This window comes from Gadus morhua, chromosome 11, assembly GCF_902167405.1.
Source record: "Gadus morhua chromosome 11, gadMor3.0, whole genome shotgun sequence".
NCBI classification, from domain to species: Eukaryota; Metazoa; Chordata; class Actinopteri; order Gadiformes; family Gadidae; genus Gadus; species Gadus morhua.
The window spans coordinates 20,809,938-20,828,899 of record NC_044058.1 but is presented as its reverse complement, the minus strand read 5'-3'; the positions used below and the strand labels follow the sequence as shown (position 1 = coordinate 20,828,899).

General features: G+C 39.7%; 2 protein-coding genes across 3 annotated transcripts; both read right to left on the bottom strand.

Moving 5' to 3' along the window:
- Nucleotides 1-1,577: 1,577 nt before the first annotated feature.
- On the bottom strand, nucleotides 1,578-8,715 carry LOC115554234 (aromatic-L-amino-acid decarboxylase). The gene is made up of 13 exons (XM_030370889.1): nucleotides 8,406-8,715; nucleotides 7,815-7,928; nucleotides 7,542-7,661; nucleotides 7,037-7,171; nucleotides 6,758-6,901; nucleotides 6,571-6,637; nucleotides 6,313-6,407; nucleotides 5,607-5,674; nucleotides 4,980-5,056; nucleotides 4,394-4,413; nucleotides 4,148-4,246; nucleotides 3,805-3,906; nucleotides 1,578-3,559 (listed from the first exon to the last, which is right to left on the bottom strand). The coding sequence occupies exons 1-13, from the start codon at nucleotides 8,604-8,606 to the stop codon at nucleotides 3,341-3,343; spliced, it is 1,461 nt and encodes a 486-aa protein (XP_030226749.1). The 5' UTR covers nucleotides 8,607-8,715; the 3' UTR covers nucleotides 1,578-3,340.
- Nucleotides 8,716-13,662: 4,947 nt separating this feature from the next.
- On the bottom strand, nucleotides 13,663-18,663 carry grb10b (growth factor receptor-bound protein 10b; the record flags this gene model as incomplete). 2 transcript variants are annotated; one of them, XM_030370084.1, is given in 5 exon segments in its annotated part: nucleotides 13,663-16,811; nucleotides 17,205-17,298; nucleotides 17,824-17,911; nucleotides 18,023-18,089; nucleotides 18,547-18,663. In XM_030370084.1, coding segments are annotated over 5 exon segments (513 nt in total), but the record flags the coding sequence as incomplete, so codon positions are not given.
- Between the last annotated feature and the right edge of the window lie 299 nt (nucleotides 18,664-18,962).

The following is an 18,962-nucleotide window of genomic DNA, read 5'->3' as shown; positions in this document are numbered from 1 at the left end:
ACAAGGGTTGTTGAACTAGAAATAAACGTGTTTTGGTGGTTAATTGCTAGGTGTGGAGACATAATAAAGAAAAATAATGAATACAGGTTAGTACTGACAATTCCTGTGATTAGTGTGATGGAAAATCTACATGTTACGTTCAGGTTCTTCTAAAATGTAAATCTTAGTGTTTCATGTGATGTAATCTGGTTTCACATTCCGTTTCCGTGTTGTATGTAGTTTGGTTTGGGCCTGTTTTACTTGACCCCCTGGGGAGCGTAGAGAAGCAAAGGGTGATAAGGAACAGCCTCAACCACCTTCTTAACCTCTGAAGAAACTTCAATCAATAGATTAACATCTGGTTAACAAAGGCTTTTGGTTTATTGGAGGCCAACTGCCCTCAAGGATCCGATCTAAGTGTATAAAAGCTCCTGACTTTAGCTTCTCAGCGGACTTCTCCCCAGCGTACCTTGAGTATGAAGTAACACGCAAGGAGAAGCTCCCATCTGAGGCCTCAGATTATTGTAATGTATGCCTGTTATGTTGTTTGTTGATGCATGTTGTGATGTATCTTTGTTCGTACTTTTATTACAAATATATATAACCAGCAATTACCTGCAAGTATTGTGTGCTTTTTGCATCTAAATATCTCATCTGCTTAGACGCAATATCTGATAGAGAAATTGCCACGACATTAGTAAATAAACCTTCTGATAAACGGTGTTCATTTAGCTAAAATCAAAGTAGTTTTCAAGTAGATTCTTAAATGGAAGTGTTAAAAAATAATATAGGGACTCAGGTGCAGACAGTGGATTAATAATTGGAATTAACTATCGCCAATATTATAAGAGATTGAATGAACGGCAATGAAAGTATGGAAGTATGTTAAATGGCAAAATGGCATGTTGAATTATGTGAATCGAATACGATTTTCTGTATCTGAATTATTCGGCAGGTAATTCAACCCATTATTTTTCAACCTCACAAATTCAGGTGGAAATTCAGGATGAAATCAGGGCTCAAATTCAAGTTCAAATTCCGCCCTAACATTCGCCTTCTGATTATCACAGGAAGAGCAATGGATTATCAACACAATATCCGATGGTAAGAAGTTATACTTGGTAGATAAATATGTTTATTATGCCTTAGATATTATCTGCACAGCCTGAGACTGAGTATTTTTCAAATTCTATGCCGCTCGGGTGGGTCATCTAGAATATCAGACATAAAGAAAATGGTTGACTCATTGTCTGCAAGTGTTGCCACACATAGGCAATCTTATTTGTATAATGCTAATCTCAGAGTTTAGTATGCCAATCACGCAATCACAGTTCCGTGACTCCAGCAAAATGATAGGTCGAAACAGATTTGAAGGAAAATTCCCTGTTCAACCAGTTTGGCAGGTGAGGCACACAGCTGGTCTGCCATCAAATCTAGGCTATAATCTCAAGCGAATATTAAAAAAATTATCGAAATCTTAAATCTGGTTTTTGATCAGTTAGGATCTCAGTAGCTGGTTCATCTTCATTTTCTTTTTTTTGCATGATCCTGGTTGACAGCAGTATAGCATTAGAAGTAATAAAGGAGAGGCTATTAATGAGTTTGGGTGGCCACTCAAGTATGGCCATTTGTATTGAACGTTGTGTTTACCCCGATCCACAAATGTTTGGTACTTTTGGTACTAAAATTAGTTAAGTATACCATTTAACCTATGCCTTGTAAAATGATATCCACACAAATATTTTATGAGCCACAAATTACATATCTAATATAAAAAATGATATCTGAACCTTTTTTTGACAAATGAAGATAACAAGATTTATGTTGGGTGTTAAGTAGTTATAATAGTACATAATAAATGTCAAGACTCCAGAATCCTGCAGGCGATAAACTGGCGGAACTGGAAAGGATTTGAGTGGGGACATACACATTGATGACCTTGAGATTTCTAGTAGATAATTGTTGGCTGACAGAATGTCACAGGTATGTGTATTATCCGGTAGAGAACCATGACTCATATCTTATTTCTAAGCTGTTAAATACACAACTACGTACTTTCGTCGTAGCAGTGATTCTAGAAGTGGAAATCAAGGCAGCTTGACAGTTTGGATCAGAGGTTCGAATAGATAGTTTTTTACAGGATATAATACAGCACAGGTATAGATTTGGGTTGAATAATATAGTATAGCTTGGTGAGGAGCAGTATCCAGACGTGCTCCTTGGCTGTCGACCCCTCTTGTCACCGGTTCAGATGCCTTTGTAGTTTTGAGGAAAAATGAAGGGCTCATCACCCCTCTCTGATGGCCTTTTGATTTTAAATCTCCAATATTTAACTGTTATAGCAGAGCTACTTGGTTATGGACTGTTTTAGTCTGTGAATTAACCCTCTTGGTGTGCTTCATTTAGTTATAAAGTCTACAGGTTTATTTTATTCTAAGCAACATAATTGCTCACATTATACATTGAAAAGACCTTTAGACATCATCGTTCATCTTTTGGCAGGTATAGGCAATTTCAAGTCCACCATATGGGCTATCCCCAGGGGCCGCGATGAAAAAAATAAACTGCTCGAAATATCATGTAAAACTTGACCTATTCTATGGCTCTTGATTACTATCCCGCCAGTTGGAAAAATAAAGAATGATCTGTATTTCATACAGTCCATTTTACACCCACACCAACAGAGAACTCCTCGGCTATAAGGAAAGCTCTCAATTTGTTACACTATTACAATTTCATTAAAATTTTGATTAAAGATCAAATGAGAGATAATATTTAACAGAATGTTATCAATATCTGAAAATATGTTGAACATACAAATCCAATCGATTTTGTGTGACAATGTATAAAGAATAAAAATTAAGGCCCTGAGTCATGCAAGGTATTTGCATCTATGCATATATATAGATGTATTTTTTTCATTTCAATTTTGAGGGGAAAAGACGGAAAAAAAATCCTAACTAGCCATTAAAGGATCAGGGGCCCCCCAAAAAAGTGTTCAATTGATTAAAGACTCAGACCTACTAAACACACCCCGCCACAGAAGCCAACAAGTATTAAAATTGCCACTCAGTAAATATAAAAGTCAACCCAAGCCAGTTGATTACCGCACACCCAAAAGATGAAGATGACAACGGAAATCATGAAGCAAATATAATTTGCGTTATGGATCCATGTTCGCAGCCTTGTGTGTGCTGTGCTGTAGGTAAGGTAAAGGGTAGGTAAAGGTATGTAGGTAAAATGGCATAGGCACCTTGGCTATGTGAGAGAAATGCTGTGAATATATATGGGTCTGTTCTGGTTGAAAATGCATCTGCCAGTTTTTTGGCAACCATGATGTCATATTCCCTATCCTGACTGGTCAGTTTTCCTTTCCTTCATGATCAAAGAGGTTCTGCAGGAGCTCGCTGGACAGCTCGGTGATGTGCTTCCACGCCTCTTGGATATGGCGCAGCTCGGTGGTCCGCCCACAGACGACGAAGCGCAGAACAAAACGTCCGCGGAGCTTGCAGGGCACCAGGTAGATCTTCCCCGTCCTGGTGATTTGTTTCAGCAAGGCTTTGTTCAGCTCATCCGAACCCTGGGGGCAACGCATAGCCAGAGAGGAGGTTGAATTAAAGACAACGGATGGTATACTTTGAAAGAATGAACAAACAGACATGATACCATCAGGATGCAATCAACAGGAGTAGTTTGTATTGATGTATTGATTAAATAGACAAATATTCAAGTGCAGAGAATTTTTTTTTGCCTTTATGTCATTTGTTTTTCATTTGATAGTGTAGTATAACTTGCATGATGTGCTTATTTGAATGCATCTTTTACCTTCAGCCTGAAGCAAACTAGTCCCATGACTACTTCAGCACAGATCTCAAAGTTGTTGTCGCCTCTCACCAGATTCTCAAATGTTTTGGCCAATTCCACATGCTGCAAACAGAAGACATTCTGTGTCTCAGTTCATATTCAATAATGTATAATATCGCCCAACAACCATCAGGGACTTTGGTTAATACAAAAAGAAGATTAAAAGATTATTATGGCAGTATTATGGCAGTAGGCATTTTTACATGTATCCACTAGATGGTAGCCTTGTGTCATTAAATCTTGTACCAATATATACCATGCTCATAATATACACAGCAATATTTCTATGCTTCAGTCTGTGTACCTTACGGATGAACGCTTGGAGGCCTCTGAGCCCGTACATGCGGAACACAAACCACAACTTCAGGGAGCGGAACCTCCTGGCCATAGGAATACCCCAATGCTGAGAGTCAGAGGAGAGGTGAGGTGAGAGAGATGTGGAGAAGAGGTGCAGAGGGAGAAAAAAATAAAAACCTGATATTTAGCATGTAGCTATTAATGATTTTATAATTATATTATTGTAAATAAACTACTGCACAGACTATCTTACCATATAATCTTTAACCAGACCTATTGTGGGAAAACAATTTTGAGTTAGATATTGTAATGGACATGGACTTTTTGCGGTTTATATAACACATAAATCATTCATATGACACATTTCTGTTCCACACCTTGGTTCTTTTCATAAAAAGGGAACAATGCTATCAAACATGGTAAATCTGTAACAACGAAGATTGGCTCCAAATAAATCACATTCAACACAACAAATGTAGGACAATAACACACAAGTAGATTATTAATTAAATAAATGAACTACACTACACTTTCTCCACAACTACACATTTTCCATTACATGGAAATACAAGGTTTGCTGGCCGCTAATGAAATAAGGCCATAGCCTGTGTGCCTCAGCTTGCTTATAGCTAAACCAATAACTCAGATCTCGAACCCTTTAACACCCACATCATACTCGGGACTGCATTTGATTAAGATTAAGCCACTATATTCAACATTGGTCCTATTCAGCATTAACTGTAGCTGACACTATAGTTGATCCTTTTCGGACCAATTCTTTTCAAGTAAAAAAGCTATTTTGTGGGTAGAGTAGGGCTGATGGAGATGGTTGCACCAACCTGACCCTTGGTGTTCATGTTTCAGGTACTCTGGATCCATTTGGAAAGCTCTGGTTAGGTCTGCGCTTTTTTTTACCCTTAAACAACACAAATGCATGGCTTGTTGAATTGAAAACGGATTAAAAAAAGACATTCCCCATACTGAGAAGAAAATTATAATAATTATATCTGGGATTTCCTGCCAAACCGGAAGTCCAATTGAACACGTATGTAGTCAATTTCCATTTATTAATATTATATATGTCCCCAACTCTTCTTGACGTTGGGCTACGTGGTCCTACATGACGCTGAAGCAAAATAAATGCAGAATTGGACACAAAATATAATGCTAATGTATGCCTGAATACCATAATTGACCAATCAGAATCAAGTCTTTATAAAACACATTTGTTAAAATAGTTATGAGAATGTTTGAATTTCACATCAGACTGTGGATTGTCAATTCCCAATTCTATAACGCTGTGCTATGATAAATCATGTGCTATTATTGGGTCACATTTGGGTCACATGAATACATAAAAAGGCTGATAGTACTGGCACTGAAATTAGTGCAAATTACTTTAAGCTGACACTGTGTATTGGATCAATATTTACTCTACCTGGAGGTATTTTGGGTGGATTACTTACCACATGGCCGAGCAGTCAAAGCCGACTAAGAGAAATTTGTTGGGGTTGATGCTAAATGAATCTGCAAACTTTAAAATGAAAGGAAGGAAATATTATCGTAAATGTTCATTTCATAAAAAGGACTTGCCAGGATAACATTAATGATGTAAGCCTTTATATCTTAAATCGTTGATACAACTGTATTTGCTTTTGTACTATTTTGTTTTACTATCAAAATTAATTAATTGAACACATGAGACAAATTATTAAAAATAAGCTACTGAAAGGCGTCATTTGCCAAAACGGAGCTCAACCTGCTGCAATTCGGTCCCGATCTCTCCCTCCTCCTCACCAGCTATCGGAAAGACCTTATCCAAAGCTCTTACTCTGCCTCAGGAAATTACTCCTGCTCTCATCTATTGCTTCATGTGCCTCTTTGTCTGTCTTGGAGGCGGGGAGCCGCAGCTGCAACGGCAGCCTCTAAAACATTGATGCTCTCTCTCTTGCTGTGGTTATCGGTTACTCATGCACACTTGTTGGTTGGACATGTTAGTCAAACCATTTCCAACAGCAAATGTAAGCCACCAGATGTTAAAATGAATGCGTTTGTATGTTTTCGCACATGAATAGCTTGGGGAAGGAAAACTGAAAACATTTAAACAGAACCAAACATATCACAAATAGACATAATGCAATTACAAATATGTATAGTAGTAGTATAACTTACCTCGACGCCATTCAACAAAGGCCTAAATTCTGGGCAGATAAAAGCGCATCCAGCATAGGCTGCGTCAATATGCATCCAGATATTCTCTGCATTACCTGGATGAGACGGGCAAGAACAATGATTAGAAGCAACTTAACTACAGACTCAAACTAAAGCAGAAATATTACCTTTGATTATGAAAAGAGAGAAATGGGAAATATTGCTCCCATGGAAAAGTAACTGCAACACAACCATTGCATTGCTTTGTGGCCAACTCACATATGGGCCCAAGTTCATCAATTTTATCAAATGCACAACAGGGAGTCGTGCCAAGGGTAGCGCAGAACTGAAAAGCACAGAATGAAAGCAAAAAAAACATCCATGATTTGTCATTATGCATTTTGGCTCGATGAATACCCAATCATTCCATATATGTGTGCTTTAGTCTGTGTGCACGTCTCCATACAAAGAAGGGTATGTATCCAGTGGCCTTGTCCTCAGCCACCATCTTCTCCAGGGTCTCTGCTCTGACAGAGAAGTGCTCATCTGTTGGGACCATTCTTATCACCACTCCGCCAATGATACTGGCTTTCTCCACTGATGAGTGGGCCTGAGGAATAAGGCAAAGACAAGAGATTCTATATACTATAGCCTCCATCTACCCATAATATATTTATATGTATTTTCCCGAGTGTTGCAAGTATTTCAAGCTGGCAAGAAAACAACAGCACTGATCAAATCGTACTTCTTCGGAGGTGTAGGCTATCAGTTTGGAAATAATGTCAGCCTCTGATCGTTGAGGATCGGATTCTTGGACACATTTCACTGTTTTGAGGCGAGCGGAAAGCAACGCCATCAGAGTCGCTTCACTAGCCGTACCCTAGAAGAATAAATAATTATACATATTAAAATATTGGTAAATTGAAATCGAAATCATATTTGGGATAGGTTATGGTAGTTTTGGTTTGGTTTTCGGGTTCAACATGACAATTGAGCCATCTGAACAATCATACATGTATTGCTGTAAATGTATGAGTAAACAAACAGTAAAATATAAAAGAGTATGCTGCATGTGTTCAAACATAATAATACAAATTATAATACATTTGACTTATATAGCGCTTTTCTAAATACTCAAAGACGATTACAGAGTGAACACAAAAAAAAAAAAAAAAAAACTAAATTGGTTTGACCTGTAGGGGCCAGTGTATATCTCTCCCTTAGAAAGAAGCTGTTGTGTCATGACTGACCTGAATGACTCCTCCTCCCTGACCCTGTGTCTCTGAAAGGAAGTCTTCTGGAAGTTGGAGCATCTTGCCCAGCCAGTCCAACATCACTGTTTCCAACTCACTACATGCTGGATTTGCAGCCTTAACAAAATAAATTATAATATATAACTGAAATAGATACTGCATGCAATCACTACTTCATACCCATAATACACCATCCAATAAAAACAATTGAATTGCAGTCATTGTACATTGCCGTTTTAATGAGACTGAGACTGAGAGTTTCTGCCTTACCCATGTGAAGCCAATGGTTCCTATGCCGCTACTGAGCAAGTCAGCCAAAATAGATGGGAAAGAAGTTGAATTTGCGTAATAGGCATAGAAGTGTGGGCTTAGCCAGTGGGTCACCTAGAAAACAATTGAGAAAGAATTGGCAAGAAAACATAAATGGTTGACTGATTGTCTGTGATTGTTGCACACATGTTGCAAGCATAGGCCTACTCATTTTATTTGTATGCTGCTGATCTCTGAGTTTAGTATGCCAATCCTGCAGTTACAGTTCAGTGACTCCAGTAACATATTTGGTCGAAACAGATATTAGGCTTAAAAAAAGGAAACTTTCTGTTCAACCAGATTTGGGCTTAAATAATCAATTGGATCTCGTTGATCCCCACTCGCTTCCTGATCAGTCCTTCTACTACACACTCCAACACTTGAGTACTAAATAAGCTTCAACCCCTTGTAGTTGCCTCTGTTGAGAGCATCGCCTTTGCCCTTGTACAGACTCACGATGTAACTCTCTTGCCAATCAGAGGGGATCTTGCTGGGGACTTCATTTATCCCCAGAAGGATAATGAGGGGGAATAAATACATGTGTGAACTCACTCCGGGCATAATGACCCTGTCGACGTCCCTGAGCACGTCCTCGTAGCTCTCAGGCTCCAGCGGGGCCTCAGAGGGGATCATGGAGCGCAGGTACCCGGGCTCCACGTCTGGGTACACTCGCCTGTGCTCAATGTTCTCCTGGTAGTCCGCCACAAAGTCAACCATCTCCTTTCCCCGGCGACGGAACTCTGCTGCGTCCATGGTTACTCTGGAGGGGATAAGATAGATACACGTGTGTCTGTATGTGTCCTCCTGACTGCTGACAAATTACGGGTGGAACCACGGTGGGTTCTGAGTGTCTTGAGCCGGTCCTCTGATTCCTCTCAGATAGGCGGATAAAGGTGCACTCACACTATGATGAGGTGTGCCGTGGCAATTTCTTTATGAGATATTCCTTCTAGGGCAGATGAGACTTCTAAATGCAAAAAAGTACAAAATAGGTGTTGACAATAACCTATTATAGCTCTCGCAGAGTGAGTCAAGATTACATTTAGACAGAGCAATTTAAACAGTTTCAGATCCTCCCAACCAAGTGAATAATCATATCAGGTCATGTTTACCCAAGACACACAGTACCCAAGAGTACAGCCAGTAATCTACACATGAGACCTGTAGTCTTTCTCATTGTGTTTTCTCTACAGCCTTTAACTGAACAATTGCACAATAAACGGTCAAACTCTTGACATGAAGAATTATCATTTAAATCCACAAACACCATATATGTAATCCAGGGCATATAAAGACTGGAACCAGAAGATAGTTACTTTCTCTCCATGGAAACCCATTCATAATTTTCGATCTTATAGGTCCCATGGGCTCTACCGGAAGGGGCGTGACTTCGCCACTCTATTAGCCCCGCATTGTCTGCGGCCGCTGCGGACATTCTTCCACCACTTGGGTCGACATATATGTGCGAAAAGACATTCTCGTCCCTGGCGTACTTGAAGAACAAGTACAGATGTCGGCTGAGCAGCGTGGAGGAAAATCTCTGTGTCGCCGTGTGTGGCATCAGCCCGAGAATGAACTTACTATGTTCGAAAAGCAGGCCCATCCTCAGGCTCCAGCGGGGCCTCAGAGGGGATCATGGAGCGCAGGTACCCGGGCAGGTACCCGACACACACACAGCGAAAAATACTCTCAGTTTATTTAGATCTGATGCATGTTCTTGGCTTGAATTGGACATTTATTTTTGAGGAGGAGGAGGTTTATCGTTCATGCGTCTTGTTCAGGCCTAGATCTATCTGCAGATGCACTGTTCCGTCATGTTTAAGTTCTTTTCAAAAATATACTAGGCATCTTGTCATTTTTCCTTTGATAGAATTGTTTATTAGATTATTTTCCTTTCAGTTTGTACAATTGTGGGAACATGCGATGAGCAGTACAGGTTTTAAAATACAATTAAATAAAAAAAACAAAAAGGGGGTCGCCAGTCGTCACCAGGGAATTTTGGGGGGTCGCCAGGGGAGTTTGAGAACCACTGCTCCACCTAACTTAAACTTTGTGTTTGAGTTTAGTCGTGACATACATATTGATGACCTCAAGAATTCTAACTGATGATTGTGGGCTTACGGCATGTCAAAGGTATGTGTATTATGTAGAGCTGTCAAGCGATTAAAATATTTAATTGTGATTAATCTCATTAATGTCATAGTTAACTCACGATTAATCGCAAATTCTTTTTCTATGCTAAATATCCCTTGATTTTTTTGTCCCATAATTCTTCTCATTTTAATTCTCTAATCAACATGGTGAAGTGCATTGGCTTGCCTTGATTTTTTATTGATAACAACATTGGCATATACTGATCAAAACAGGACGATACAAAAAAAGAGCCTATAGTGCAATTAAACGACTGCTTTGAACAAATGTCATTTGAACATAGCAGTCAGGCTGCTGCTTCTTTGTTTTGAGCCAAAAATAAAAAAAAAATCCTTTTTTTTTTTAAATAAAATAATTGCGTTAATCGCGTGATACATTTTTTAACGCCGTTAAAATTGGTTTGCGTTAACGCCGTTAATAACGCGTTTAACTGACAGCTCTAGTATTACGTGATATTTAATCATTTGTAATTTAAATATAGTACTGTAATGATAATAGTAGATCTACTCTCAAGGACACACGGGTACGGCTGTGTTTGAACAACATTCGCCATCTAGTTATTACAGGAAGAGCAATGGTTTGCTGATACACTGTGAGCAAAATCCTGTAACTGATGCACTGTAAGTAATGCTTTTTTGATCAATGGATGTCAGCGGACAGTCCATTGCTCTTCCTCCGATACCTGTGATGGTGAACGTTAAGAATGGATTTGACCCTGAATTTGTGAGGTTGAATTCTCAATATTGATTGGGAGGTTGTAGATGGGAGATGCCTTGCCTGGAAGGAAGAGCAGCTCAGTCATGTCCAGATTGAGCTTCAGGTGGTGAAGCACGCAGATATTGTTCCTGCTACCTTGGTTTCTGAGCATGCAAAGGACAGAATTAGTGGTGTGTGATCTGCATAGCGTTGGTAGAAAAAGCCACGTGAATGAACTACAGAGTGAAGAGGATGGGACCAAGAACAGAACCCTGAGGGACCCCAGTCGTAAGAATACAAGGTACAGACACAGATTATTCCCAGGTAACCCTGCAAAGGCAATCTGTGCAGTCAGGATGTGAATAGGGAGTTCAAAGCCAGAGATTCCCAGTTCTTCAAGAGTGGAGAGGTGGATCTAGTGGTTTACTGTTTCAAAGGCTCCTGAAAGGTCCAGTGGAATGTCAGCGGAAGAAATGGTGCCTGTTCTTGCAGGGTGCATATATTATGCACCCATTTCCCCCCCTGACCCTCTGGACGTTGCTGGTGAATGACTCCCTCCATTGCATGCATCACTTCTTATTGGCTGACATGGGGTCACCTGCTGATTAGGAGTTGATGTGACATACCTCTAGCCTGGTCCTACCAGACCATCGTACTTCATTTCATTTGTACAGGAGGTCTGGAACTGCCCAATTGCCAAACGTTCACTCAATTGGAGGCGGGTGTCTGTTGAAGTTTTTAAATGATTGGATCTGCCCAGTGCCACTCTGGATGTGCCATAACCAATCGCATAGCGTTTGGTCGTGACGTATGTCATGCGACGGGACCGGCTCCTTCACCACTAACGGAGCCAGCTGGAAATCTAACTTTTCCCGAACCCGGTGGGGAGAAGCGCCACGACATCATGGCCACCAACAAATCTCAGCAAAGCTTGTTCTTGCTCCGGCTTTAATTTATCGACTTTCGGCATCGATCCCAAAGCAGACCGAATAGCTTCTCTCGTATCCTTCTCCATTTTCTTCCTCTGACTACAACTGAAACTGGCGCGCAACCTAGACGTCATCGTTCTCAGCCACTCCCTCTGTTCGCTGATTGGATCGCCAAAAATCTGGCTTCCAAGAAACGCATTCATATGAAGCAGACCCAGACCTAGTACTGAAGTGAAATGAAAATGGAGCGGAAGTAGGTAGGCGGGCGGTGCCAGGCTAACATACCTCTGCTTAATAGACTGAAATTAAGGGGCGTTAACATGGGAGCTAGCAGCCCCGCCCCAGAATGATTTAAAAATACATGGTAAATTGACTAGAACCTTTATCAATTGACTAGAACATCAATCCTTGGAGGATTTCTTATTGTGTACGTATATTTTGGAGATCAAGCGGGAAGGAACAGAATGGCATTGTTCCACAAAGTATTCAAATATGAAAGAGCTGCATCCTGTGTAGCTCTGTTTGATCAAGATTGGTTTTGTGATATGTCAACAGGGGAAGGATACATTTATATTTGCCATTGGGTTCAGCCTTCACTACTTTGCCATAACAAGAAGTTTCAAGCATTTTACTAACAACCTAATTGCCCCGACAAGCAGGTTATTTTGCCTTCCTCATAAACGGATGCACGCACACAAACACACAAATAGCCTTATAGGCATGTCATCCTTGTAATAAAACACGGGATTGATATTTTTATAGCAATGTATTAATGTTTTATTCTAATTACAATGAACAGAATATATCAGTCCCTTATTTATACAAAAATACCTGAAACAGTTACAATTAGGATGTATAAGCCATTCAACTATGTACAGGTTGAAACAAAGCACATCATGTATACATGAGTTTCCTCTTACCAATAGAAGTTATCGTCTTATGTTTTGCATTCCCTGAAATAAATCATACATATTATCTCATTTATACAGCGAGTAAATCTCACTTTGTGACAGTGTTAAATCCAAAGACACACACAAGTATAGGATAGGGGTAATTTCATCGCAATTTACTTTCCTAAGCATAACGTTCCTTAAAAAAATCAACAGCCCAAAAACCTGACATGAGTGTGTTAATTAAAATGTCACGAGTTCGAATGGAGCCAACCAACCAATCACATACGATATTCAAATAGCAGGCTTCACAACCTTGCAAGCAGGGTTTGCATTTTTTGGAGTGGTTAATGGTCCAATATAAAAATGGCAGATATATATATTTTTGTGATTCCATACACCTGGTAAAGTATGGATAAGTTGATACCACATGACATTTGTGTATGGGTGGGCGTTCTCGTTGTACCCTATACACATCCACACATCTTTCCACTTCCATAGGTGCAAACTACTGGCTCACATGGAAGTTTGTTGTTAAGTTGAATGTAGTATTTCGTTCACTTCCATGATTGCACATATCCATGTTGCCATAGAGGGCTTTCTTTTGAGGGGATGCTCAGCACACATATAGGCTGTTAGCTGTCGTCGAGTTTGGAACAGTTAAACCTCCAGCAGGAAAACAAAAAAATACATCTCCATCATTCATCCATCTACAATCCTTAAATCAAAGGCCTCAGAAACATGATGGACCAGTTTTCCAATTTTGCTGTAATTTTTTATAACTTGCTAAGTTAACCCTGAGGAAATAATGTACTTATGTTCCTCGCAAATGAATATCCACATACCTATTCCTCCTCATGTATTTATTTTTATTTTTCTGCCACTCAATTTAAGTCAGTGCAATCTCCTGATAATTGAGCCTTTTTTTGTCTTTTTAGATATATAAAAGTGTGCCTTGGCAATTCGTAGTCAGTGTAGCTGGGGCCAAGCTACACTCTGTCCTTTAACTTGTTCAGGGACTCTGCAGTTCAGTCTCAATGACCACAGCCCATGAGTAGGCTACTGGGTGGAGATGGAGAAAGAAGAAAATCCATGACTGACATTCATTGTTGAATTTCTTTGCACCATAACAAGTCCTCGGAAAACGGGAAAAAATATATTGTTTTTATTTCAAATGAAAAAAGAATCAACGTTGTAATTTGTGTATGTATAACTTCACATTGCCACATTGGTGTTTGAATACACAAACATAAAAAAAAAAATAATAATCGTATGGGCCATCAACAACATGTCAATGGCCAAAAAAAAACGCTGTAAGAAAAGAAAAAGGTTCAAGTCATCACTATTAATGAAAAATAAATAAACGTCGCTGAAACAATACTTACTTTAAACTGATTTGATTCATTACATTTGAGTTAAATAATAGTGACACAACATATCTATATAGCTTAAGAGAACCCGTGGACTGTTTAACAAATCAAACAAAGTGAAGAATCTTTCTTAATGTTGCATCACAGGGAAAATAAAACCGTGAAAAACACATACAAAACCACCTGTTATGATGGGAAACCAATCTGGTGCAATTTTAACACACTATACTCAATAACAGGTGAGTTGTGTAAATTATTTTGTAGAATTACGACATGTAAATTAACATTTGTAATTAAGACCGATTTTATATTTTGTTTTGCTATGTAATGGCAATTTGGGTTGACCACTCTGTTAAAAGATAAATTCATCTGATTCAAAACTGATAATGCCAAATCTTTAACCAGGATATATTTTCTAAAAGGCTTTGTTGAATAAAAATCATCAGCAGTAGATAGATATATGAAATTATCTTTGCATTAACAAGCCAAGCACAAGGTACTATGTAATTGTAGTTCTGTACTACCGTGTAGGGCCCATATTTTACATGGATATTCAGTATTGGTTTATATCAGGCTGTACAGCGAGTTTGAACTACACCAACATAGTATCCTGTGGGAAGAACAAGGATGTATAATGTATGATTATGTTTGTTAACGGACCAAACCAAGGGTATGAACAAGGTGTGACTTTTTGTGAGGCCATACCTACAATAATCTATAAATACCTTCATAATACATGATAACAAGTGATTAATGCATTGTAAGAGTTACTTGCAGCTTACAATGGCTGAAGGCATTATCAATAACCGCTCCATTAAATATGATATAAAGTGCAACATGATGTATATAACTAAAATTAATTAAAAAGACGTATAGCAATAATTATGATGTATTATAAGTTATGAAGGTGTTTATATAGAAATGCAAGTTTGGGCTACAGTCAAAGTCTCACAAAAAAGATTTGGGCAAATTAAACACCTTCACTGATTCTAATAAACAGAGTCATGATAAAGTGTAATGTGTATGGCATTGCCCTTTTGACTACATTCCAGTGCACTCCCATGGTGTCAGAGACGATTAATTTGTCACATTATCCTTTTTTTTGTTACTCGAGTTCCCTAGATGGACATTGGCTCAAAACTCCAATAAAAATAAATCTGGTTGACTAATGACTTTAAGTATACGGTTGTCTTAATCAAGTTGGACATGGATCCAGTTGTACTTCTAATAGTTCAAAGTTCTTCTGTGTTCTCTGAAGGGGGAAAGCGCTACTAACAACAATGGCATGGTGTTAATAGAGTGGAACGATGGGCGGAGACAGTATTCCCAGTCCTCCTCGGTTATTCAACTCCACCGAGTTACACTTGGAGCATTGTGTTAACCTTTTACAAAAAGGGAAATCTAGTGGTTATCCTTCCTGGTCCGCCTGGGGCTTAACAGTAACCAGCAAGGCTAAATATTGGTTTACTTAATACCTTGAGGAAAATCCACTGCACTTCAAGCCAAACCTCATAGAGTGACCTTGTTTGACTGTATAACATCACAATGCATAACAGAGGTATCTTGGTATTGACAGAAGAACGAAAAAATAACTAGCTTTATCACGGTGTTGAAATAACCTGAATAAAATGCTCTACCATTTTCTTGTGAACGGGCGATGTGGAAGACTTAAGGCCCTGTTATTTGTTATCTCAGGGAACATGAGCTGTGCAGTAAACCAATGTAGAATGGCGGCTGATCTTGGTAGCCCATCACGTAAACAGAAAGCCTACAGAGTGACAATGAGACGCAAAACAACGGAAAGACAAGCAAGAATAAGCAGTGGCAGAAAAACATCCTGTGTGGTCGGAGCAATCATCTTTGAAGGAGAACCACTATGAGCACTTTAAAGATCTTGATCAAATAACACCTCTTATTGTACATTGCTGTTGTCCATGTTCCCTTTTTCAGGTTTGTGTGATATTATAAATGGTTTCAAAACTTGTCACGCATTCATCCTCTCGTGAGGGTTACGGACCTCGGCAGGGATTAAAATGGCATAACTTCAGTGACACCAAAACCTCTAGGTTTTCCCCGTTGTAAAATAGATCTTGCATGTCCTTACATGTATTGGACCTCAGAGGGCGATGTTGTACGGTGCTATCAAGTGACTAGCCGGTAACAGGACCGAGGATAGATACAGCCATGAGTGATGTCAAAAAGCATGCTCTAGATTAAGGAGTGCAAATAAGAGATATGCTAAATGATGCTAAACATTAACATCTATCGGTGGTGGGATTAAAAAAATAATGTTACAGAACAAAACAGCAACCTGCTGATTGTTCAGTTAACAGTTAAACCTGTGTTCGCAGTGGCAACACAATGCCTAATTGCGAGTGACCAGTTTATTGGTTGATTGTATTTATGGGGGATTGAACGATTATGTGACAGCATTTAAACAAAATAAAATAAAATGGCAGATTCATCTGGTCCATTATGTCCATAAAAGCTCCTTGCGTTCCTGTTCGTCTTCCTTGCACCTGATTGGATGTGTTGAGCGCCTTGATTTGTCCATCCAACCGTAACGACCAACCCACAAAACCACCCGAAATTAGCTCAGCAGTCTCCAGCAGAGTCCGTCGTAAAAAATATCAAGAAAAACAACAAACGGAAGCATCAGTTCATTCACCCGCTTCTCCAGACGAGAAAAATGTATACGAAAAAACCGACACAAAACAAGAGGGAAAAATGACGTTGTGAGCGGTGGTGGGGGATGTGTCAGGGCGCTGGAAGAGGTCATAAGGCCACAAAGGTGCACGGGTGTCTCAGTTTGCAAGGCAACACCCCTTTGTTGAGCTGGTAGAACTCCACCAACTGGATCAGGTCAGTGAACTTGGTCGAGCCGTCGTCAAGGCTGAAGAAGATCTGTCCGTCCTCTTCACACTTTGGTCATTTGGGATGAAGGGCAAGACCAGATGAAGGGTGAGACCAGATGATGCAACAGACAGGATGAGGGGAGAGACCAGATGAATGGTAGTCAGGAATGAAGGAGAACATGAAGTTGGAGAGGGACGGAGAGAGAGAGGACACATTTTGATTCATATAAATTATTTATGTTGAAAATAACCCTCCAGGCTCATTGAGATGGCTTTTTTCCTTATGAATTTTTTTATCTTCAAATTGGTTATTATGTTAACTAAATACAGAATGACTCCAATGCTTAACACCCACAACCAGTTATGACCCTTCACACGACATTATCCCATATTTTCTGTTAAATTCAAGCCAACATAAGTATGTGTTATATAATCAATGACAGAACCGAGTGGTGCCTACCGGTAGTATCTGGAAATGTTTGATTTTCTGATGATGGCACAGTGTGAGTACAAACGCCTTGGGGTTGCTCTGACTGACCCTCAGCAGAAACAACCTGCAGGAAGAGAGCAGGGACATTCAGAACAAACTCATTCACTCAACAGTTTAAGGAAAAAAAGCTTTCATCTCTGTTTGCACAGGTCTCCTCTCCAGATGTCGAAGAGGGGCCGTGGTCATTTTATTGCTCTTTCATTCAGCCTACTTTAAAGGACTGACTTTCCATGGTTGTCCATTCATCTACATCTATATACATATAATCACGCATAAAAACACTAAAATAAGTAAAATACTGCTATGTTGTTGAGTCCATCGCTCGCTCGCGGCGCCGCCACCATGACAACCAATTTTATTTTTTTTACACTTGTGTACTGTACAATAAGATGTGATGAAAGTGATTCTGATTCTGATTCTGTGTTTAATAAAATAAATAAATAAATAATAATAAGCAAGAAAAAAAGCATACACGAATCTATCGTCGAGCTTCATTGTTTTTCCTTGAGGTAGCGATACCACACTATATGCTATTTAAAAATAATAAAAAATAACATACACCATTGTCATTTAATAAAAGCCCACTGACCCGTCCACTTGTCCCTGCTGGTGGATGATGCGGTGCGACTCCTCCCTGGTTATCCGGCCGTGGAACCACAGCTGCGCCACGTGGATCACTGCTCATTCAGCAAACACAGGCATCTCGTTCAACCACGTTGTTTAGCATTGAGCCCACACAGGAGGGCACATCCTTCAAAAGGTTACAGTCGTTAACGTATCGCACCTACCTGAGCTTAGTGAAGAGTGGTGGAGAGGACTGTGGCAGCCCAGCACGTTCAATCGTTGACTCCTCTTCTGAGAGGGATGCGACGGACACACACACACACAAAGAGAAACACACAAACACACACAGAAGCTGATGAGAAACAATTCAAATAACTTTAGGAACTTCAGAAGTGAATGGATACCAGGAAGCACTGAAGAATGTTATTTGATATGCAGACATATTTGGATGAATTAGTCTCATTGTACTAACACTATTGACTATTAATATTTTAAATATGCATATATATTGTTGAAATGTCTATTTTCAATCAATTTCAAGAACTTTTGGTCAGCACATTAGCACGTTGACCAACTAACATCTACACCATATTCATATTCTAGATTCAAAGGCTTCTAAAACCTAAATAATTGAAATATCGCCTGCATACTTCCGAGACAGTGTTTCTTTGCATTTGTCTAGTTTCAGTCAAGCACAAGGAAGGTACTAGGAAATGATTAAACTACTGTGTAGTAACTACTGTCTCACCCTCCATGCGTGTCCCTCTTCCATGGCGGCGCTTTGAGCTTCTAGAGGGTTCTTGATCACCCTGCCTATTCTCCCTGAGAAGTCCATGGCCACCAGGGAGTTTTCCGACACACTCCGCTAGGGGGCAGCAGAGAGACACGGTAGGTTTGACTGTCAGGCAACAGACCGCAATGTGGCTATGTGGTTCACTTGTCACTGACACGCTGATGAAGTGTATTCAGAAAACCGTCACAAACATGACGTGTATTCAACATGCAGGTTATATAAAAAAAATAAACATACTATGTTTCGTTTTTGTCAAAGTTACAGTTGGTTATTCTCGTCATCATCACATGGCTATTTTATCAATGATCCGTGACTTGGGGGGGGGGGGGGGGGGGGGGGGGGGGGGGGGGGGGGGGGGGGGGGGGGGGGGG

Coding starts and splice junctions, on each gene's coding strand:
- LOC115554234 (XM_030370889.1), bottom strand. CDS start 8,606: ATGGACGCAGCAGAGTTCCGTCGCCGGGGAAAGGAGATGGTTGACTTT. Junction 6,902..7,036: donor TAGCCTACACCTCCGAAGAA/GTACGATTTGAT, acceptor CTTATTCCTCAG/GCCCACTCATCAGTGGAGAA. Junction 6,638..6,757: donor CTGGATACATACCCTTCTTT/GTATGGAGACGT, acceptor TGTGCTTTTCAG/TTCTGCGCTACCCTTGGCAC.